General features: G+C 51.0%; 1 protein-coding gene across 1 annotated transcript; it reads left to right on the forward strand.

The window, feature by feature from the left end:
* The first annotated feature begins 348 nt into the window (after positions 1-348).
* Positions 349-16,113, forward strand: LOC139230609 (zinc-binding protein A33-like). Its single transcript, XM_070862428.1, has 6 exons — positions 349-723; positions 2,626-2,721; positions 4,395-4,628; positions 10,282-10,304; positions 11,932-12,047; positions 15,566-16,113. Exons 1-6 carry the CDS (start codon positions 349-351, stop codon positions 16,111-16,113), a joined length of 1,392 nt encoding a protein of 463 aa, XP_070718529.1.
* The last annotated feature ends 7,184 nt before the right edge of the window (positions 16,114-23,297 follow it).

Here is a 23,297-nt window from a genome sequence, read left to right on the forward strand (position 1 = left end):
GAATGGCGGAGCAGGCTCGAGGGGCTAGATGGCCTACTCCTGTTCCTAATTCTTATGTTATGTTCTTATGTAGGAAAGTGGGATTAGGCTGGATAACTCTTTGTCGGCTAGCGCAGACACGAAGGGCCGAATGGCCTCCTGCTGTGCAATACATTTCTCCAAAGTGGAATCAATCAAGACATTGTGTTTTAAATATAATGCATCCTTGTATTCAATCTGTAGAGAATTGTCACAGGAACACTGCAGGGCAGTGGATAGACAGGTCGGACTGGTAGGCTGGACTGGAAACACCCAGCACTGAAACGCAGAGCTGAGTTGAGTCAGGAAGTGCTGGGGGAAGGTTGGAGGATGGCTGGCCCGTCGCGAGCCGAGCTCTTCACCGAGGAACTGGTTTGCCCCATCTGCCTGGATTTCTTCCGCGACCCGGCCACCCTGGAGTGCAGCCACACCTTCTGCCGGGGCTGCATCACTCAGTACTGGGGCGAGCGCAGGCGGGACTCGTGCCCCGAGTGCCGCCGGGTCTTCCCGCAGCGGGACCTGCGAGGCAGCCGGGTGCTGAGGAACCTGGCCGACAAAGCCCGGGGCTGGAGTCTCCGGCCCCAAGGAGCGGGGATCGAGCTGGACGGCGCTGACCACGGGCGGACCTGCCTGCTCTGCCGAGGCGCGCCGGAGCACCGAAATCACGGCTCGGCTCTGGCAAACCAGCCGCCCGAGGGCTGCAAGGTACACACAAGCGAGCTCTGAAATCTCAATCCTTCAGATCAAATATCAGAGGCAGTCCCTCAGAATCGAGGAAGACTTGCTTCCACTCTAAAAGTGAGTTCTCAGGTGACTGAACAGTCCAATACGAGAGCCACAGTCCCTGTCACAGGTGGGACAGACAGTGGTTGAGGGAAGGGGAGGGTGGGACTGGTTTGCCGCACGCTCCTTCCGCTGCCTGCACCTGGTTTCTGCATGCTCTCGGTGACGAGACTCGAGGTGCTCAGCGCCCTCCCGGATGCACTTCCTCCACTTAGGGCAGTCTGGTCTTTGGCCCAGGGACTCCCAGGTGTCGGTGGGGATGTTGCACTTTATCAGGGAGGCTTTGAGGGTGTCCCTTGTAACGTTTCCTCTGCCCACCTGGGGCTCGCCTGCCGTGAAGGAGTTCCGAGTAGAGTGCTTGCTTTGGGAGTCTCGTATCGGGGTCATGCGGACAACGTGGCCTGCCCAGCGGAGCTGGTCGAGTGTGGTCAGTGCTTCGATGTTGGGGATGTTGGCCTGAGCGAGAACGCTAACGTTGGTGCGTCTGTCCTCCCAGGGGAATTGCAGGATCTTGAGGAGACGTTAAGCAAATGGGCTCAGGTTTGGCAGATGGAATACAATGTCGGAAAGTGTGAGGTCATCCACCTTGGGAAAAAAAACAGTAAAAGGGAATATTATTTGAATGGGGAGAAATTACAACATGCTGAGGTGCAGAGGGACCTGGGGGTCCTTGTGCATGAATCCCAAAAAGTTAGTTTGCAGGTGCAGCAGGTAATCAGGAAGGCGAATGGAATGTTGGCCTTCATTGCGAGAGGGATGGAGTACAAAAGCAGGGAGGTCCTGCTGCAACTGTATAGGGTAGTGGTGAGGCCGCACCTGGAGTACTGCGTGCAGTTTTGGTCGCCTTACTTAAGGAAGGATATACTGGCTTTAGAGTTGGTACGGAGACGATTCACTAGGCTGATTCCGGAGATGAGGGGTTACCTTATGATGATAGATTGAGTAGACTGGGTCTTTACTTGTTGGAGTTCAGAAGGATGAGGGGTGATCTTATAGAAACATTTAAAATAATGAAAGGGATAGACAAGATAGAGGCGGAGAGGTTGTTTCCACTGGTCGGGGAGACTAGAACTAGGGGGCACAGCCTCAAAATATGGGGGAGTCAATTTAAAACCGAGTTGAGAAGGAATTTCTTCTCCCAGAGGGTTGTGAATCTGTGGAATTCTCTGCCCAAGGAAGCAGTTGAGGCTAGCTCATTGAATGTATTCAAGTCACAGAGAGATAGATTTTTAACCAATAAGGGAATTAAGGGTTACGGGGAGCGGGCGGGTAAGTGGAGCTGAGTCCACGGCCAGATCAGCCATGATCTTGTTGAATGGCAGAGCAGGCTCGAGGGGCTAGATGGCCTACTCCTGTTCCTAATTCTTATGTTCTTATGTTCAAAGTTGCACTTAACCCTTCTCCGTCTTTGGCTGTGGCTCTCGGAGTCGAGAATGACTTCCTTGCACACTCGATACGAGTTCTCAGGTGACAGATCAGGCCAATGCAGAACCTACAGTCTCTGTCACTGGTGGGGCAGACGGTGGTTGGAGGGAAGGGTGGGTGGGGTGCTTGGGTTGTCAAATGCTCCTTCCGCTGTTTGCGCTTGGCATACGCTTACTCCTGGCGAAGATAATCCAGGTGTTCTGCGCCTTCCCGGATGCACTGTCTCCACTTCGGGCGGTCTTTGGCCAGGGACTCCCAGGTGTTGGTGGGGATGTTGCACTTTGTCAAGGAGGCTTCGAGGGTGTCCTTGAAACGTTTCCTCTGCCCACCTGGGGCTGGCGAGCTCCAAACGCTTAACACACATAATTCCTTCACTGCTAATTTCAATTGTGTTTCTAGGTCAAACTGCTGCTTGCCACAAATTGTCTCAAGACCAAAAGAGCCACCAGTCTCAACGCTAAATTGAAGCAAAACGAAATAATTTCGGAAATCAAAGTAAGTTCCTTCTGCTTAATATTCATTGAATTTTTGTTTTTTCACCCCTCCCTCTTTGAGCCAGTCACTCAGTGGGTAGCACTCGATCGCCTCTGAGTTAGAAGGTTCTGGGTCCAAGTCTCCGCTCCAGGGACTTGAGCACCAAAATCTAGGCTGACACTCCCATGCAGTGCTGAGGGAGCGCCGCACTGTCGGAGGGGCAGTACTGAGGGAGCGTCGCACAGTCGGAGGGGCAGTACTGAGGGAGCGCCGCACTGTCGGAGGGGCAGTACTGAGGGAGCGCCGCACTGTCGGAGGGGCAGTACTGAGAGAGCGCCGCACTGTCGGAGGGGCAGTACTGAGGGAGCCCCGCACTGTCGGAGGGGCAGTACTGAGGGAGCGCCGCACTGTCGGAGGGGCAGTACTGAGGGAGCGCCGCACTGTCGGAGGGGCAGTACTGAGGGAGCGCCGCACTGTCGGAGGGGCAGTACTGAGGGAGCGCCGCACTGTCGGAGGGGCAGTGCTGAGGGAGCGTCGCACAGTCGGAGGGGCAGTACTGAGAGAGCGCCGCACTGTCGGAGGGGCAGTACTGAGGGAGCCCCGCACTGTCGGAGGGGCAGTACTGAGGGAGCGCCGCACTGTCGGAGGGGCAGTACTGAGGGAGCGCCGCACTGTCGGAGGGGCAGTACTGAGGGAGCGCCGCATTGTCGGAGGGGCAGTACTGAGGGAGCGCTGCACTGTTGGAGGGGCAGTACTGAGGGAGCACCGCACTGTCGGCGGGGCAGTACTGAAGGAGCACTGCACTGTTGGAGGGGCAGTACTGAAGGAGCGCTGCACTGTCGGAGGGGCAGTACTGATGGAGCGGCGCACTGTTGGAGGGGCAGTGCTGAGGGAGCACCGCACTGTTGGAGGGGCAGTACTGAGGGAGCGCCGCACTGTCGGAGGGGCAGTACTGAGGAAGAGCTGCACTGTTGGAGGGGCAGTACTGAGGGAGTGCCGCACTGTCGGAGGGGCAGTACTGAGGGAGCGCCGCACTATCGGAGGGGCAGTACTGAGGGAGCGTCGTACTGTCGGAGGGGCAGTGCTGAGGGAGCGCCGCACTGTTGGAGGGGCAGTACTGAGGGAGCGCCGCACTGTCGGAGGGGCAGTACTGAAGGAGCGCTGCACTGTCGGAGGGGCAGTACTGAGGGAGCGCCGCACTGTCGGAGGGGCAGTACTGAAGGAGCGCTGCACTGTCGGAGGGGCAGTACTGAGGGAGTGCCGCACTGTCGGAGGGGCAGTACTGAGGGAGCGCCTCACTGTCAGAGGATAATAACTGGAGGAGCGCTGCACTGTCGGAAGGTACCGTCTTTTGGATGAGACGTTAAACCGAGGTCCCATCTGCTCTCTCAGGTGGACGTAAAGTATCCCATGGCACTATTTCGAAGAAGAGATGGGGTGTTCTCCCCGGTGTCCTGGGGCCAATATTTATTCTTCAACGAACATCACAGAAAATCAGATAGTCGGGTCTTTATCACATTACTGTTTGTGGTAGCTTGCTGTGCGCAAATTGGCGTTTCCCACTTTATAGCAGTGTCGACCGTTCAAAAATACTTTATTGGCGGTAAAGCATTTTGGGACACTCTGAGGACGTGAAGGGTGATATTGAAATGAAAATGTCTCTTTTTTTTTAATGCATAAATATTATTTGATAGGAACAGTCAAGCAGTCTCCAGACCCATATCACATCGGAGTTTGCTAAAATGCACCAGATTCTCACTGAGAAAGAGCAGCGTTTGATCAGAGATCTCCGGGAACAAGAGGGAAAGATTCTAGAGCCGATGGAGAATAATCTTCGAGCAATTCGGGAGAACTTACAATCAATTGAACAAGAGTTGTGCAAGTTACAGGAACAGATGGACGAGGCAGACACCTTCTCCTTTCTGGAGGTAGTTTATAAAAAATTAATTTGTAGACATAATCAAATAAAAGCAAATCCATAAAATGTCTTACTTTTCCAAATTGTCGAAAATAAATTAAGATTAAATTGATTGGTCCACAAATGAAGAAGAGAATGATACTGTCGTCACACCCGAGTGATGTAACCACGCCCAGTGTGACCGAGATTCAGCACATTCCGAAAACACAAGTTGCTGCAGTTCTGGCTTGTACCTGTCTGGACGCATATTTGTGTCAGTAAGTGACAGAGAGAATATGTGGGGATGAAGCAGAGATTATCTGTGTGTGTCTGAGAGTGAGTGAGTGACGGAGAGAGAGAGTCTCAGTATATGTGGGTACAATGGGGAGATTAAGTGTGTGAGAGAGAGCATGAGCATCAGTGGGTATATAGCGGAAATTATGTGTGTGTGTGTGTGTGTGAGAGGGAGACTGTATGAGCATATATGGGTGCATAGGGGAGTTTATGTGTATGTATGTGCTGGCCATTGGACCCTCACACCCCCGCCTCCAGCAGCGATCGGAACACCTCCAGTGACAGCAGATGGGCCTCTCCTCCACGACGGAGTCTGGGCATCCTCGGCAACAGCTGGACCACCTGCTGTCATGTATTCAACCAGTATTGTAACCCATGTATAATCTGACCTAAGTTGTACACTGTGAGAACACTGACCACTAGGTGGGAGACACTCCTAACCTGGACCTTCAGGTATAAAAGGGGAAGCTCCACCTACTTTCATCACTTGAGTGCTAAGGAATAAAGGACAGGTCACAGACTGACCTTCTCTTAAGCATGGGCCTCGTGTGCATTTATACTGTGTAGCAAGGACATATCAATGGCGACGAGAAACTGGGATTTAAACCACGCGAGCATGGCCACGAGCAGAACAGACGAGAGGTACTGTGTGAAGGAATGGTTGGGACAGAGATTCAACATTGTTAGAGCAGCACACAGTTCTCCAGGCAGACAAGGGCAGTCGGGCATGCCCCAACATGTAGTCGAACCCAGAGGGGGAGTTCGACAGAGACAATAGCAAGCTGAACGGCGATTCACACCATTGCAAGGGACAATGCGGCCAGTAATGGGGCCATCAACACCTGTTAATGGCGCACTCAAGGACAGTCACAGGGGTTCCACCCGCAGAGCTGCTAATAAAAAGGACGCTCAAAACCCGGTTATCCCTTATACACCCCACCATGAAAGAAATTGTCGAGAGCAGGCGCCAGTCACAATATGACTACCATGACAGGAATGCGAGGGCGCGATGTATTGATGTAAATGATCCTGTTTTTGTCCTCAACTACGCTGCAGGGCCCAAATGGCTCGCAGGCACTGTGGTTGCCAAAGAGGGAAATAGGATTCTGGTAGTTAAACTTACCAATGGACAAATCTGCCGTAAACACGTGGATCAAACAAAAAGGAGGTTCAGCAACCCCACAGAAGAAGCAGAGGAAGAACACGATATAGAGTTCACTCCACCACAGGTGACCGAACACCGGAACCAAAGGGAGGAGAGCCCAGTCACTGTGGGCAGTCCGGACAGGCCTGAGGCACTGCAAACAGCAGACACTCAGGCCAGCGCCCAACAACTGGAGCCCCAACTCAGGCGCTCTACAAGAAAGCGTAAACCACCAGAGAGACTCAACCTGTGATCCCAATAAGACTTTGCGGGGGGGAGGTGAATTGATACGTCCTTACTACACAGTATAAATGCACACGAGGCCCATGCTTGAGAGAAGGTCAGTCTGTGACCTGTCCTTTATTCCTTAGCACTCAAGTGATGAAGGTGGGTGGAGCTTCCCCTTTTATACCTGAAGGTCCAGGTTAGGAGTGTCTCCCACCTAGTGGTCATTGTTCTCACAATGTACACTTCGGTCAGATTATACATGGGTTACAATGCTGGTTGAATACATGACACCTGCAGTGACAAGCGACCTCCTCCTCAACTGCGACCGGGTTGGCTGGCCTCCCCCTGCCCCTCCTAAAGCGACGACTGGACCTCTCCTTCTCCACTGATGACCTGGCCTCTTTTCCTCCACCAGCACATGGTGAGTACCATGGCTATGAACGCTCCCTTGCCCTCCCACTCTGAACCCCAGTGGGCCACTGACCCTCCCAATGCCTGCCCCCAACCAAGCCTCAGACCGCCTACTACCAAGGGCGTTACCCAGCGGAGAGCCTGCGGCTAACATCTCGCCGCAGGCGACTAGGCCCGTACAGCAGTGCCTGGTCTCCAGTCGTCCTGGACCCCCCCACTTGCCACTGGACCAAGACCTTGCTCAGCTAAGCCCGTGTGGTAGCTGGTGTTCAACGGCCACCCCATGTTAAAGGAACTCACTCCTCGACCATGAAGTTCGGGACCTGGAATGTCGGGACCTGGATCGTCAGGACCCTCATGGACAACCCCAACAGCGACAGGCCCACCCTCCCCTTCCCTCAACGACTGTCTGTCCCACCTGTGACAGGGACTGTGGTTCCCGTATTGGATTGTTCAGCCACCTAAGGACTCATGTTAAGAGTGGAAGCAAGGCTTCCTCGATCCCGAGGGACTGCCTGCGATGATGCTGATGTTTGTGTGTGAAGTGTGAGATTATGAGTATCTGTGGGTAAATAGCAGAATTTATCTGTGTGAGAAAGAGAGAGAGTGCAGATATGTGGGGTATGTAGCAGAGATTATCTGTGTGTGTGAGAGTGAGTGAGTGATGGAGAGAGCGAGAGAGAGAGTCTCAGTATAAAATGTGGGTACAATGGGGAGCTATGGGGCTAAACTTTCCTATCATCTTCGGTGGGTTCTCGCCGATTTTCTCGGCGGTACAGCTCTTTTTCCGCCTGGCGAAAGTTCCCCCATTTATTTTTTTTAGTGGCATTGCCCAAATCTGACAACGCCCGCTGGGGCCAAACCGCCAACGTGCACCACCGAGAAAATCGCCAGGGCTTAAGTTTGGCCTCAACTGAAGCCCATCCAGTTATACAGGGCCTTGCTGAGACCACACCTGGAGTATTGTGTGCAGTTTTGGTCTCCTTACCTAAGAAAGGATATACTTGCCACAGAGGGAGTGCAGCGAAGGTTCACCAGACTGATTCCTGGGATGGCAGGACTGTGGTATGAGGAGAGATTGGGTCGACTGGGCCTGTATTCACTAGAGTTTAGGAGAATGAGAGGGGATCTCATTGAAAGGTATAAAATTCTGACGGGGTTGGACAGACTGGATGTGGGGAGGATGTTTCCCCCGGGGCTGGGAAGTCTAGAACAAGGGGTCACAGTCTCAGGATACGGGGCAGGAAATTTAGGACCGATATGAGGAGAAATGTTTTCACTCAGAGGGTGGTGAACCTGTGGAATTCTCTACCACAGAAGGCTGTGGAGGCCAAGTCACTGAATATATTTAAGAGGGAGATCGATAGATTTCTAGACACAAAAGGGATCAAAGGGTATGGAGAGAAAGCAGGAATGGGGTACTAAAGTTGCATGATCAGCCATGATCATATTGAATGGCGGTGCAGACTCGAAGGGCCGAATGGCCTACTACTGCTCCTAGTTTCTATGTTTCTATATAAAAGCTGCTTAAACAGGGTGGTCGGTGAGTTATCTGCAAAGAAAGGTAAGTGAAAGGTTTTTTATTTATTTTTTAAATGTTAAAACGGCGATTAGGTGTAAAAATGTTTTGGGAATGCGTTACACGATTTTATATTTTTTAGTGAAAATTTTTTTAGATTTTCCTCCCTCCCTAGGCCCAACCGCAGCCTCGGACTAAATTTTTAAAAAAGCACCCGTTTTACTTAGTTTCCCCTGAAGCGCCGAGAAAACCACCGAGAATAAAGGTGCAAGGCCCATTTTCTCGCTGGGCGATTAGTTTTAATTAATTTTAACATAAATTTTGCCAGCGTTACTTACCAAATGTTAGTGGTTTTTCTGAGCGGGCAATTGGGGCTCTCGGGAAAGTCTAGCCCGAAGTATGTGAGAGAGAGTATGAGCATCTATGTCTATATAGCGGAAATTATGTGTGTGTGTGAGAGGGAGACTGTATGAGCATATATGGGTGCATAGGGGAGTTTATGTGTATGTATGTGTGTGAGAGAGAGAGACTATGATTATCTGTGGATATATAGCAGAATTTATCTGTGTGAGAAAGAGAGAGTGTGCATATATGTGGGTATGTAGGAGAGGTTACATGTGTGTATGCGAGAGAGAGATTATGAGCATATGTGTGTCGGCATGTGCATTGTGTGCTGGAAACCGGCTTTTCCGATGTCTTCCCGAGTCCGAAGGAACTTCTTACGGACCCGGGACGTCGGAATTTCAGGGCCAATATTCCCGCTAAGGCCAAACCAGTGATTTATAAAAGGTTGGGCATAACTTCCTTGCTTTTGTACTCAATTCCTCTATTTATAAAGCCAAGGGTCCTGTATGCTTTTTTAAAACTGCTTTATCAACTTATGCTGCCTCCTTCAAAGATGTGTGTACTTGCACCCCAGGATTCTCTGTTTCTGCACCCCTTTTGGAATTGTGCCATTTAGTTCATATGTAGTTTATGTACAATTAATGTCCTATCTCAAGCATGCAGTTTGTATGTAGCAAAGTTTGTGTGTGTGAGTGAGAGAGAGCGTCAGTATATGAGGATATGCAGGGGGGGGGGCTTATGCGTGCGAGAGAGTGGTGTATGAGTATATGTGCACGTGTGTGTGTATGAGTTAATATGGATATATAGGGGAGATTATGTGTGTATGAGAGAGTATCAGTTTCTGTGGCTGTGTTCGAGAGTTTGTGTGTGTGTGTGAGAGACAGAGAGAGTGTATGAGCACATATGGGTGTTTATGAGAGCTTCTCTGTGAAGGAGCGTATGAATATATGTGGGTGTGTCGGAGTGTTTATATAGGTCAGCGAGAAAGAGAAGGTGCATGAGTCTACGTGTGTGTGTTTGAGAAAGAGAGAGCAAGAGAGAGAGCTGAATGGGTGCCAGAAAACTTGTTATAGAAATGCTTCCCCTCTCAAACAGAACTAGAGCTGAAGGTTTAAAAACATTGAAGAACGAAAAGCACCAAGCGTTTAACGTGTGGTACAATGCTATGTATTAGCGCTGTCTGTGTGTGTGTGCATCTGGCTGGTTATCTGCACATGCTCCCTGCAGAGGTACAGCATTTTGTCTTCCTGTCTTACATACTAAAATGATGAACTATAAGATTCTGAGGGGGCTTGACAGGTTAGATGCGGTAGGTGCAGAGAGGATGTTTCCCCTCGTGGGGGAATCTAGAACAAGGGGTCTTAGTTTCAGAATAAAGGGGTCGCCCATTTGAAACGGAAATGAGGAGGAATTTCTTCTCTCAGAGGGTCGTGAATCTTTGGAATTCGCTGCCTCAGAGAGCTGTGGAGGCTGGGTCATTGAATATGTTTAAGGTGGTGAGAGACAGATTTTTGAATGATGAGTTAAGGGTTATGGGGAGCGGGCAGGGAAGTGGAGCTGAGCCCAAGATCAGATCAGCCATGATCTCATTGAATGGCGGAGCAGGCTCGAGGGGCAGAATAGCCTACTCCTGCTCTTATTTCTTATGTTCTTATAGTCATCTAATAACTCAAGCTCCGTGTAATTGATCTGACTTGACACTGTCATTACTGCGAACTGAAATCTGCGTCTTGTCTGTTTTAGGAGAACGGCTCGTTGAGAAAGAGGTGGGTCATTTATTACTCATGAACTAATTTAAACTAAATTAGCACTGTGCTCAATGATGGCTCAGTGGGGAGCACTCTCGCCCCCTGAGTCAGAAGGTTGTGGGTTCAAGTCCCACTTCAGGGACTTCAGCACGTAAATATCGGCTGATGTTCCCAGTGCAGTGCTGAGGGAGAGCTGCACTGTCGGAGGTGCCGTCTTTCAGATGAGAGATTAAACCGAGGCCCCGTCTGCTCTCTCAGGTGGATGTAAAAGAGCCCACGGCACTTGTAATGTATGCACCTGTGAGGATACTCACAGGTTGGTAGAACTGTTGCCCCGAAACCTCCCTTGGGAGCTGGTGCCTCACAACTTGAGCCTCCTCGGGGAAATCCCCCCCCCCACTGGTGCCTTGCAGTTCTGTGCGGAGGGGTTTCCTGTACGGGCTGCTCGTGCACACTCTCCACTTTGTCTGCCGTCCGCACACGCCATGGCGCACCATCTTGCCGTCCGGAGGAGAAGGGGGTCCCCAATGGAGTGCTCTCTACGCGGGAGTCCTCCCTTTATCTATCGGGGACTTGGCCTGGAGGGTGGTGCACGGTGCAATCGGTTTTTAAGCCGGTTCACGGGCTCCCAGGCCGCCTGTAATTTCTGCGGTCTGGAGGAGTCCGTGTTCCACCTGTAGGTACAGTGTGCGAGGTTGCAGCCGATCTTCCAATATTTGAAGGGGCTGCTCCTTAAATTCTGGCTGCACTTCAGTCCCACACTCCTGATCTTTGGGGCCCCTGTGCGGAGGGGAGCGGGCAGGTCGGAGGGCCTCCTTGTAGGACTGCTCCTGGGCCAAGGTGGCCATTAACCGGTCCAGGCAGCGGGTGCTCAAGGGGGTCGTTCAGTCCAAATGCCTAACTCTCTCCCTAACATTCATGCAAAGGTGTCCCTGGAAATGGAGCACGCGGTGTCCACCAGTACGCTCACAGCCTTTTGCGAGACGTGGGCGCCGGAGGGACTTGACGGAATCATCACCCCCGGCAACCAAATTTAATTTGATTCATTTAATGTTCAAAGTTTAATTGTTCATTTGTCGGTTCGAGTGCCCCTTTTAAGGGGGCGGGGGGCACTTGATTTATAGTTTTACTTAAAATAGTGGTAGAGCTGTTGCATTGTGAGTGGTTTAGCCAGTCACGTGATGTTCACAAGACACAATCAAACCCCAGCCAGTTGGGTCTAGGTCATCCACGATGAGGTATGCAGTTGTGAGCCAAGTGGATGAACTGGTCATGTGTCGAGTGATTGTTAAACCTTCCTTAATAAACCAACTAGTTCTCAATAGCAATGTGTTGCGAAGAATGCTTAAGCAAAGAACCCATTAAGCAAATACATTATTTCGAAGAAGAGCAGGGGAGTTCTCCCCGGTGTCCTGGGACCAATGTTTATCCCTCAACCAACATCAGTGAAAAACAGATTATCACATTGCTGTTTGTGGGAGCTTGCTGTGCGCAAATCGGCTGCCGCGTTTCCCTCATTACAACAGTGACTACACTTCGAAAAGTTACTTCACGGTAATGCACGTTGGACATTCGGTGCTCGCGAAAGGCGCCATAACAATGCAACTCTTTTTTTTTCAAACATTGTATACGTTCCCTTTTCTAGTATCGCTGAAAGACAGAAACCAATATCACTGGTGCATGGAGATCTGCCTTTGGGTGTATTTAAGGGCCCGTTACAATATGCAGCCTGGAAAGAAATGAGAGAGTACATCAACCCTGGTAAAGAGCGTGATTTATTTTTCCATTCTTAACTTCATTCGATTGCTAGCTTAAATATTGTGAATGTGGAAAGTTTTGAGCATTAAATATTTAAAGACAGAAATGAAATTTAAAAAATACTTACTTCGAAACGAAATAATCCTGCTGGGAGAAATCTAGCACACTGTCTCGAGCCCAGGGTGTAATTGTGATGGTAATGAAGTGACTTTGATTTATGAGACAAATTCCTAGCTCAGTGAGCATGAACAAACTTTTATAGAGAGTGGTTATTTACTGAGGATAAAGTCCAAGTGCGTCAGCTGTGGCTCAGTGGGCAGCATACTCACCTCTGAGCCTGAAGCAAAAGAACATCAGAAATAGGAGCAGGAGTCGGCCATACGGCCCCTCGAGCCTGCTCCGCCATTTAATACCATCATGGCTGATCCGATCATGGACTCAGGTCCACTTCCCTGCCCGCTCCCCATAACCCCTTATCCCCTTAACGGTTAAGAAACTGTCTTAAATGTATTGAATGTCCCAGTTTCCACAGCTCTCTAAGGCAGCAAATTCCACAGGTTTACAACCCTCTGAGAGAAGAAATTTCTCCTCATCTCAGTACTAAATGGACGGCCCCTTATTCTAAGACCATGTCCCCTAGTTCTAGTCTCCCCCATCAGTGGAAACATCCTCTCTGCATCCACCTTGTCAAGCCCCCTCATAATCTCATACGTTTCGATAAGATCACCTCTCATTCTTCTGAATTCCAATGAGTAGAGGCCCAACCTCCTCAACCTTTCCCCATAAGTCAACCCCCTCATCCCCGTGTTCGAGCCCCACTTCAGGAACTAAGCTGACACTCCCAGTGCAGTGCTGAGGGAGCGCTGCACTGTCGGAGGTGCTGTCTTTCAGATGAGACGTTAAAACCGAGGGCCCGTCTGCCCTCTCAGGTGGACATAAAAGCTTCCATGGTACTATGTCGAAGAAGAACAGGGGAGTTATGTCCTGGGACCAATATTTATCCCTCAATCAACATCACAAAAAAACAGATTATCTGGATGATTATCACATTGCTGTTTGTGGAAGCTTGCTGTGCGCAAATTGGCTGCTGCGTTTCCAACATTACAAGTGTCTACACTTTAACAGTACATCATTGGCTGTAAAGCGCTTTGAGATGTCTGGTGGTCGTGAAAGGCGCTATATAAATCCAAGTCTTTCTTTATGTGTGTGTGTGTGTGTGTGTCGTGTTATTTGGAGTTCACGTGATTTGCAGAGTTTGATAAGAAACGATTCTATTTTATTAAAAAGGTGATGTCAGCAAATAAACAAGACTATAAGATAGAAATTCCAGGGATGTGGGACTTCAGTTATGTGGATAGACTGGAGAAGCTGGGTTTGTCTCCCTGGAGCAGAGAAGGTTGAGAGGAGATTTGATTGAGGTTTCAAAGTCAGGAGGGATCTGGACAGAGTGGATAGAGAGACACTATTCCCATTGGGGGAAGGGTCGAGAATCGGAGGACACTGATTTAAGGCAGAAGAACCAACATGAAGAAAAACTTTTTTACGCAGCGAGCGGTTAGGATCTGGAATGCACGGCCTGAGAGGGTGGTGGAGGCAGACTCAATCGTGGCTTTCAAAAGCGGAATTGGATAAGTACCTGAAGGGCAAAGAAAACTGCGGGGCTCCGGGGAAAGGGCGGGGGAGTGGGACTAGCTGAGGTGCTCTTGCAGAGAGCCGGCATGGGCTCGACGGGTCGAATGGCCTCCTTCTGTGCTGTAACCGTTCTATGATTGCAAGGAATAGGCAGCTGCAGACTCCTCTGCCAGATGTGACGTGCAGCTGTGCAGCACATTGGTGCGAGTCCCACCAGCGGGGGGGGATTAACCTTGGGGCGGATGGGGCTGTAGCCCCAGGCCCACCAAAGAACTTAGGCCCACCAAATAAATGTAGGGAAAAATATATAAGGCCTCCCAAAGAGGCTGAATAGAATCAACAATAAGAGAGAAAAAACAAGACCGAGGAAAATAGATTCACTTGTTTATATCTATATACAGAAGTACCAATATACACTATTGTACCGATATACAGAAGTACCTATATACACTAATGTACCTATATACAGAAGTACCTATATACACTAATGTACCTATATACAGAAATACCTATATACACTAATATAGGTACTTCTGTATACACTAATATACTGATATACAGAAGTACCTATCTACACTAATGTAACTATATACAGAAATACCTATATACACTAATGTATCTATATACAGAAATACCTATATACACTAATGCACCTATATACAGAAATACCTATCTACACTAATGCACCTATATACAGAAGTACCTATATACACGAATGTGCCGATATACACAAGTACCTATATACACTAATATACTGATATACAGAAGTACCTATCTACACTAATGTAACTATATACAGAAGTACCTATATACACTAATATACCTATATACAGAATAGAATATGTTCTAGCCTGCTTTATTTTACATGTTGAGAGAAATTTGTATATATGTACAGGAATCAAGTATTGCAATGTTACCAGAACTAGAATATATACCTACTTGATATATGCTTTCATTGTTGAATGTACTTGCCTATGTTTTCATACTCAGAATCAGAATCTATACATAATGTAATGAACATGAACAAAGATAACTATCAGTGTATTGGGATCAGTCTGCCCCAGGCCCATCGGCCCTCAATCCGGCCCTGACCACCAGGGACATACCTCCACGATCCCTCCCTAAATTATGTGGGGAAGCATGCATCTTACCAGAGGAAAGTTATTCAGTACCTTCATAGATCATAGTTGATCAAGCTCATGGTCTACAAGGCTGTAGTGATACCCGCCCTCCTGTATGGCTCAGAGACATGGACCATGTACAGATGATACCTCAAGTCGCTGGAGAAATACCATCAACGATGTCTCCGCAAGATCCTACAAATCCCCTGGGAGGACAGACGCACCAACGTTAGCGTCCTCGACCAGGCCAACATCCCCAGCATCGAAGCACTGACCACACTCGACCAGCTCCGCTGGGCGGGCCACATTGTTCACATGCCCGACACGAGACTCCCCAAAGCAAGCGTTCTACTCGGAACTCCTTCACGGCAAGCGAGCCCCCAAGTGGGCAGAGGGAACCGTTATGAGGGACACCCTCAAAGCCTCCCTGATAAATTGCAACATCCCCACTGACACGTGGGAGTCCCTGGCCAAAGACCAGTCCGCCCTAAGTGGAGGAAGTGCATCCGGGCGCCTCGAGTCTCGTCGCCGAGAGCATGCAGAAAGCAAGCGCAGGCAGCGGAAGAAGCGTGCGGCAAACCAGTCCCACCCACCCCTTCCCTCAACCACTGTCTGCCCCACCTGAGACAGGGACTGTAATTCCCGATTTGGACTGTTCAGCCACCATTCTAAGATGGAAGCCGGTGTCTTCCTCGAGACGAGGGACCGCCTGTGAGTTGATGGTGAGAAGCCAGGTCAAGATGATGAGTTGTCCCTTCTTTCCCTCAGCTCCAGCCCCTTTGACGCTCGACCCCAGCACGGCTCATCGCCGGCTGGTCCTGTCGGAAGATCTGACTGCGGTGAAGCACGGCGGCAGACGGCCCCCGCTCCCCGCCAGCCCGGACAGGTTCGACCCTTACGTCTGCGTCCTGGCCAGCGAGGGCTTTGCGTCGGGGAAGCACTACTGGGAGGTGGAGGTGAAGAACAAGCCCAAGTGGGATGTGGGCGTGGTGCGGGGATCTGTCGACCGGAAAGGGAACGAGGCACCGTCGCCGGAGACTGGATACTGGATTGTGTGGCTGAGAAACGGCAATGAGTATTGGGCAGTGACAAGTCCTCGCACCCCCCTCGCCCAGAGAGCCAGACCCCGGAAGATCGGGGTGTACCTGGACTACGAGGGCGGACAGGTGTCGTTTTACAATGCTGACAACATGTCCCATCTCTACACCTTCACCCACACCTTCACCGAGAGAATCTTCCCCTACTTCAGTCCCTGTTTGAACGACGACGGGAAAAATTCAGAGCCATTGAGAATCTGCTGGGAGAAGGGTCACTGACACCAAGCTGCAGGGTGCCGTGATTTTTTTTTTGGGGGGGGGGCGGTTTCTTGCTGAAAGCTCCCTTTTCGGCGTTTGCTATTGTCGCCTGGGTACCAGATAAAATCTGAATAACGTGTTTAAAGATTGCGACAGGCATAAAAATGCTGCAAATATGCAGCTGGTCAATTGCAAGTCCGTTTCTAAACCGGGTATCAGGTCACCATCATCATCGGCAGTCCCTCGAAACGAGGGTGACTTGCTTCCACGTCAAAAAGGGATGAGTTCACGGGTGTTTCAGTGAAGGACCTAATATTCCAGGTCCCGAACTGCATGTTGAAGGGTGGAGGATACCTGATATGTCCTGACAATACAGTATTAATGCACACGAGGCCCATACTTGAGAGAAGGTCACTCTGTGACCAGTTACCTTTATTACCAAGACCTCAATTGATGAAGGTGGGTGGAGCTTCCCCTTTTATACCAGAAAGTCCAGGTTAGCAGTGTCTCCCACAAGTTCGCCCCCTGTGGTCAATGTTCTCATGGTGTACAGCTTAGGTCAGCTGATACATGGGTTACAACGATAGTTGACGACATGACGATGACTGTGCGTGGATTTTTTTGACGTGTGGTGGCTGTTGCACACCAGCCACCACACGGGCTTGACAGAGCTAGATCTTTGTCCAATGGCAAGGGTTAACCAAGACAACTAGAGACTGGCTCTGCTGCACGGACCTAGTGCGCACAGTGTGGGCTGGCCCGTGCTGCAGAGGAAGAGGCCATTCGGCCCATCGAGCCTGGTGTGTCAGCTATAGCTCAGTGGGCAGCACACTCGCATCTGAGTCAGAAGGTCATGGGTTCAAGTCCCACTCTGGAGACTCGAGCACATAAAAATCTAGGCTGACACCCCCAATGCAGGGCTGAGGGAGCACTGTACTGTCGGAGGTGCCATCCTTCAAATGAGACATTAAACCGAAGCCCCGTCTGCCCTCTCCAGTGGACGTAAAAGATCCCATGGCACTGTTTCGAACAAAAGCAGGGGAGGTATCCCCGGTGTCCTGGGGCCAATAATTATCCCTCAATCAACATAACAAAAACAGATTGTCTGGTCATTAGCACACTGCTGATGTGGGAGCTTGCTGTGTGCAAGTTGGCTGCCGCTTTTCCCCCATTACAACAGTGACCACACTCCAAAAGTACTTCATTGGCTGTAAAGCGCTTTGAGACGCCCGGTGGTTGTGAAAGGCGCTATAGAAATGCAAGTCTTTTCTTTACTCTGCCATTCAGTTAAACCAGGCTCATCTGCAACTCAACTCCATTTACCCGCCTGGGTCCCGTAACTCTTAATACGCTTACCTAAGCAAAAAATGCTCTGGCTCTCAGTCTTGGAATTTTCAGTTGAGCTCCAGAATCCACAGGTTTTTGGGGGTTGAATGTTCCACATTTCCAGCAGCCCCCTTTGTGTTTGCTGACATCACTCCTGACTGGCCAGATTCTAATGTTAAGGTTATGCCCCCTTTGTTATGTAATGATGTGTGTATCGTCCCAATACCTTAAATGTAATGTAAGCACTATGCCACACCACAGAGGGCGCTGTGGTGGGAAACCCTGGTAGTACCTGCAACAGGCACCATATAAGGCTGACCATCACACCTTAGAGGCACTCTGGAGCTGAACAATAAAGGACGAAGGTCACAGCAGTTAGATCAACACCAGACCGTGTGGAGTCAGTGATTTGTGTGCTACATACACCACACCCATGTTCTGGACTACCCTCAACAACTTGCATTTAAAAAAGCACCTTTAACATAGTCAAACATTTCCAGGCACTTCACAGGAGCGTTGTCAGACAAAATTTGACACACGAGGAGAAATTAGGGCAGGTGACCAAATTCTTGGTCAGAGGGTTCAGTCCGCGTCTATGGGTAGAGGGGAGCTTTTGTGTATGTGTGTGTGTGTGAGAGAGAAAGAAAGTGTGAGCATATGCAGGGAGATTATTTTTTTGCGTGTGTGTGTGAGGGAGAGATTATGAGTATATGTCCGTATGGAGCAAAGATTATATAATGTTGGAAAGTGTGAGGTCATGCACTTTGGCAGAAAAAAAATCAAAGAGCAAGTTATTATTTAAACGGAGAAAGATTGCAAAGTGCCGCAGTACAGAGGGACCTGGGGGTACTTGTGCATGAAACACAAAAGGTTAGTATGCAGGTACAGCAAGTGATCAGGAAGGCCAATGGAATCTTGGCCTTTATTGCAAAGGGGATGGAGTATAAAAGCAGGGAAGTCTTGCTACAGTTGTACAGGGTATTGGTGAGGCCACACCTGGAATACTGCGTGCAGTTTTGGTTTCCATATTTACGAAAGGATATACTTGCTTTGGAGGCAGTTCAGAGAAGGTTCACTCGGTTGATTCCGGAGATGAGGGAGTTGACTTATGAGGAAAGGTTGAGGAGGTTGGGCCTCAGCTCATTGGAATTCAGAAGAACGGGAGGTGATCTTATCGAAACGTATAAGATTATGAGGGGCTTGCCAAGGTGGATGCAGAGAGGATGTTTCCACTGATGGGGGAGACTAGAACTAGGGGGCATGGTCTTAGAATAAGGGGCCGCCCATTTAAAACTGAGATGAGGAGGAATTTCTTCTCTGAGGGTTGTTAATCTGTGGAATTCACTGCCTCAGAGAGCTGTGGAAGCTGGGACATTGAATAAATTTAAGACAGAGATAGACAGTTTCTTATCCGATAAGGGAATAAGGGGTTATGGGGAGCGGACGGGGAAGTGGAGCTGAGTCCATGATCGGATCAGCCATGATGGTATTAAATGGTGGAGCAGGCTCGAGGGGCTGTATGGCCTACTCCTGCTCCTATTTCTTGTGTTCTTATGATTATGGGGGTGGATCGCCCTGCCCTGAAGCCCCGCCCCGACGTGGATTTGGGCCATGCACTCCTCCAAGCACTCTGCCTCCTTGGAGTGGCACTAGAGTTGGGTGCCTCCCCTTTAATTAAAGGGCAGGGCTGCCTTGCACACTACTACAGGCTCTTTAGAAGCCAGTCATTGGGCCACCAGGCACGCGGTTGACCGGGCCAGCTGCCCGGCACCCAAAGCGGAGTGCCGGCTTGCACCACGGCGGCCCGGTCCACGCTAGGGCGGCGATTGTTGGGCCGAGCCAAGAGTCACCCAGTAAAATAAAATGGATGCCCAGTGCGCTAAAGGCCTCCCCTTCAAGGGGCGCCCGGGTCGCGGATGTCCTCAAACTTTGCGGCCGGCGAAGCTTGCGCCGGCATCTGCCGGAACCATTTTCCCGCCCCCGCGGGGCGCAAAGGGGTCGGCGCGGGGTGGCGAGGAATCGGCGGGCACGGTGGTGACATCATCGGTGGTTGTGTACCAGCCCGGGGACCTTATCGCGGAGTGTGGCGCTCCTGGACGAAAACGCCACACTGCCAAATTAGTGTGTCAACGGAGGCGCTAATGGGGCTATAAAAACGGGACGTTTCAGTCCCTGTGTGTGTGTGTGTGTGAGAGATACAGAGATTTGAGAAGAACTTCACTGCACAAGGTTCCTATGACAACAGGACTGTATTTGAAACTTAGGATATTGGTGCCAGTTGCTTCAAATTTTCCCTCGTCTCTCGAAATGTTTCAAGGACACCCTCAAAGCCTCCCTGATAAAGTGCGACATCCCCACCGACACCTGGGAGTCCCTGGCCAAAGACCGCCCTAAATGGAGGAAGTGCATCCGGGAGGGCGCTGAGCACCTCGAGTCTCGTCGCCGAGAGCATGCAGAAACCAAGCGCAGGCAGCGGAAGGAGCGAAATCGAGGAAGACTTGCTTCCACTCCAAAAATGAGTTCTTAGGTGGCTGAACAGTCCAATACGAGAACCACAGTCCCTGTCACAGGTGGGGCAGACAGTGGTTGAGGGAAAGGGGAGGGTGGGACTGGTTTGCCGCACGCTCCTTCCGCTGCCTGCGCTTGGTTTCTGCATGCTCTCGGCGACGAGACTCGAGGTGCTCAGCGCCCTCCCGGATGCACTTCCTCCACTCAGGGCAGACTGGTCTTTGGCCAGGGACTCCCAGGTGTCGGTGGGGATGTCGCACTTTATCAGGGAGGTTTTAAGGGTGCCCCTGTAACGTTTCCTCTGCCCACCTTTGGCCGGTTTGCCGTGAAGGAGTTCCGAGTAGAGCGCTTGCTTTGGGAGTCTCGTGTCAGGCATGCAGACAATGTGGCCTGCCCAGCGGAGCTGGTCGAGTGCGGTCAGTGCTTCGATGCTGGGGATGTTGAACCTGATCGAGGATGTTAACGTCGGTGCGTCTGTCCTCCCGGGGGATCTGCAGGATCTGGCGGACACATTGAAAGGGGATGTTGAAACGTACTCCTCAACATGTACTGGCAGAGTTTTACCCAAGAGATTCTGCTAAGGTTCAGTAAAGAGAGTGGAATATTTTTTCAAAATATGCTGCCCCTCCCCAGTTGCCCCATTTGCTGGTGCCCCTCCCCCAATCCCCACGTTTACCAGTAAGTGGGGGGGGGCTAAGTTGGTCGATGCTGGACCACGCGGACCAGGAAGGCCGGAGGTGCAATTTTGAGTTGGCTGATCGCAAGTCAGGATAGCAGTAATTGCACTCAGAGGCCAGCAGTGAGGTTGGGGCCCGAGGCCAGAATATGCATGGTGACCAACCACCAAAGCATGAGCGGATGGAGAAAGCGCGGTAACAGCGCATAGGATCCTGTGCATGGAGTGCAGTATGCGGGAGCTGGGGTCGGGGGGGAACTGGGGTACAGAGTCAGTATTCTATGGACAGATACGCAAGCTGCTCTAAGATTAATGTGCTCACCTACACTGCGATCTGTGAAAACCAGGGAGAGAGGACCTGAGGGAGGGAGGGAGGGGATCAGTAGCAATATGTGTGTGTGTGTGTGTGTGTGTGTGTGTGCGTTAGGCCCATGCAGCAGAGCCTAGTCTCCAATCATCATGGATCCCCTTGCCAATGAACCAAAACCTTGCTCCATCAAGCCCGTGTGGTGGCTGGTGTGCAACGGCCACCCCACGTGAAAAGAATTCACGCACAGGCATCTTCCACCCTCTAAAATGAAGTTCGGGACCTGGCCTGCATTGGTCTCCTCGGCCACCTTCGAACTCATTTTAGTGGTGGAAGCAAGTCATCCTCGACTCCGGGGGACTGCCAAAGAAGGAGAAGAAGAAAGGATGAGGGGGTAGTGGAGAGGCGGAGAGCTTTAGGCAGGGAGGGCCAGAGCTTAGGGCCCGGCTGAAGCCAGGGCCACCAATGGTAGAGCGATTATAATCAGCGATGCTCCGGAGGCTAGAATTAAAGGAGTGCAGAGGTCTCAGAGGGTTGGCGGGCTGGAGGAGGTTACAGAGATAGAGAGGGCTGTAGGGCTGGAGGGGGTTACAGAGATGTGAAGGGTTGTAGGGGCTGGAGGAGGTTACAGAGCTAGGGAGGGGTGTAGGGGCTGGAGGATGTTACAGAGATAGGGAGGGGTGTAGGGGCTAGAGGAGGTTGCAGAGATAGGGAGGGGTGTAGGGGCTGGCGGAGGTTACAGAGATAGGGAGGGGTGTAGGGGCTGGAGGAGGTTACAGAGATAGAGAGGGGTGTAGGGGCTGGAGGAGGTTACAGAGATAGAGAGGGGTGTAGGGGCTAGAGGAGGTTACAGAGATAGGGAGGTGTGTAGGGACTGGAGAAGGTTACAGAGATAGGGAGGGGTGTAGGGCTGGAGGAGGTTACAGAGATAGGGAGGGGTGTAGTGGCTGGAGGGGGTTACAGAGATAGGGAGGGGTGTAGGGGCTGGAGGGGGTTACAGAGATAGGGAGGGGTGTAGGGCTGGAGGAGGTTACAGAGATAGGGAGGGGCGACAGGCTGGAGGAGGTTACAGAGATCGGGAGGGGTGTAGGGGCTGGAGGAGGTTACAGAGATAGGGAGGGGTGTAGGGCTGGAGGAGGTTACAGAGGTAGGGAGGGGTGTAGGGGCTGGAGGAGGTTACAGAGATAGGGAGGGGTGTAGGGGCTGGAGGGGGTTACAGTGATAGGGAGGGGCGACAGGCTGGAGGGGGTTACAGAGATAGGGAGGGGTGTAGGGCTGGAGGAGGTTACAGAGATAGGGAGGGGTGTAGGGGCTGGAGGGGGTTACAGATAGGGAGGGGTGTAGGGCTGGAGGGGGTTACAGAGATAGGGAGGGGTGTAGGGGCTGGAGGAGGTTACAGAGATAGGGAGGGGTGTGGGGCTGGAGGGGGTTACAGAGACAGGGAGGGGTGTAGGGGCTGTAGGAGGTTACAGAGATAGGGAGGGGTGTAGGGCTGGAGGAGGTTACAGAGATAGGGAGGGGTGTAGGGGCTGGAGGAGGTTACAGAGATAGGGAGGGGTGTAGGGGCTGTAGGAGGTTACGGTGATAGGGAGGAGGTGTGGCCTAGACAGGAGTTCAACACATGGAAGAGAGTTTTAAAACGGAGCCAGTGTACGTCAGTGAGCATGGTGGTTGATGGGTGATCTGGAGCGGATGTGAGTTTGGGCACGGACTACAGAGGATTAGAGGAGCTCAAGTTTATGGAGGGTGGAAGGTGAGAGGCGGCCAGGAGAGCTTTGGTGTCGTCAAGTCTAGAATTAACAAAGGCACGACCAGATGCAGACATTTTGTGTCCCCAAGCACGAGCTTTTAATCACCAGAGCCGATGGACAACTAAATCCCTTTCAACTTGAAAATGAATAGTACCTGCACATAAAAGCAACACAAGGCAGACATTCTCTCGCTCCCCCAGTCCCCGAGACTCGCACAGGCACACGTGGGCAAAGCTTGGACGTTTAAGCGGGAATGACAGTGGGGTGAAAATGGCTTCCAGATAACTGGTGGCGCGTGGGAACGAGAAATGAACGTGTCCGATTTGTCCTGAATTGATTAAGGATCAGTTCGCAGTGGAGTGCAGTAACAACTTCTGTCAACAGTATCTGCAGCTGAACTCTGTTTGAAAAGAAGTCCCGAATGGCTGGAGATCCTGCAGGGAACTTGGAACTACGGACAGAGGCATCCTTCGGACAAACGCCGCTGACCAGAAAAAATCTACAAAAGTGCCTACAGCAAGTGATCAGGAAGGCAAATAGAATGTTGGCCTTTATTGCAAGGGGGATGGAGTATAAAAGCAGGGAAGTCCTGCTACAACTGTACAGGGTAATGGTGAGGCCACACCTGGAGCACTGC

The sequence above is a fragment of the Pristiophorus japonicus genome, chromosome 19 (assembly GCF_044704955.1).
Source record: "Pristiophorus japonicus isolate sPriJap1 chromosome 19, sPriJap1.hap1, whole genome shotgun sequence".
Lineage (NCBI taxonomy): Eukaryota > Metazoa > Chordata > Chondrichthyes > Pristiophoridae > Pristiophorus > Pristiophorus japonicus.

Bases quoted from the DNA above. Each gene is read 5' to 3' on its own strand.
- LOC139230609 (XM_070862428.1), top strand. From the start codon at position 349: ATGGCTGGCCCGTCGCGAGCCGAGCTCTTCACCGAGGAACTGGTTTGC. The intron at 724-2,625 runs GTACACACAAGC...TTGTGTTTCTAG, and splicing joins AGCCGCCCGAGGGCTGCAAG to GTCAAACTGCTGCTTGCCAC. The intron at 12,048-15,565 runs GTAAAGAGCGTG...TCTTTCCCTCAG, and splicing joins GAGAGAGTACATCAACCCTG to CTCCAGCCCCTTTGACGCTC.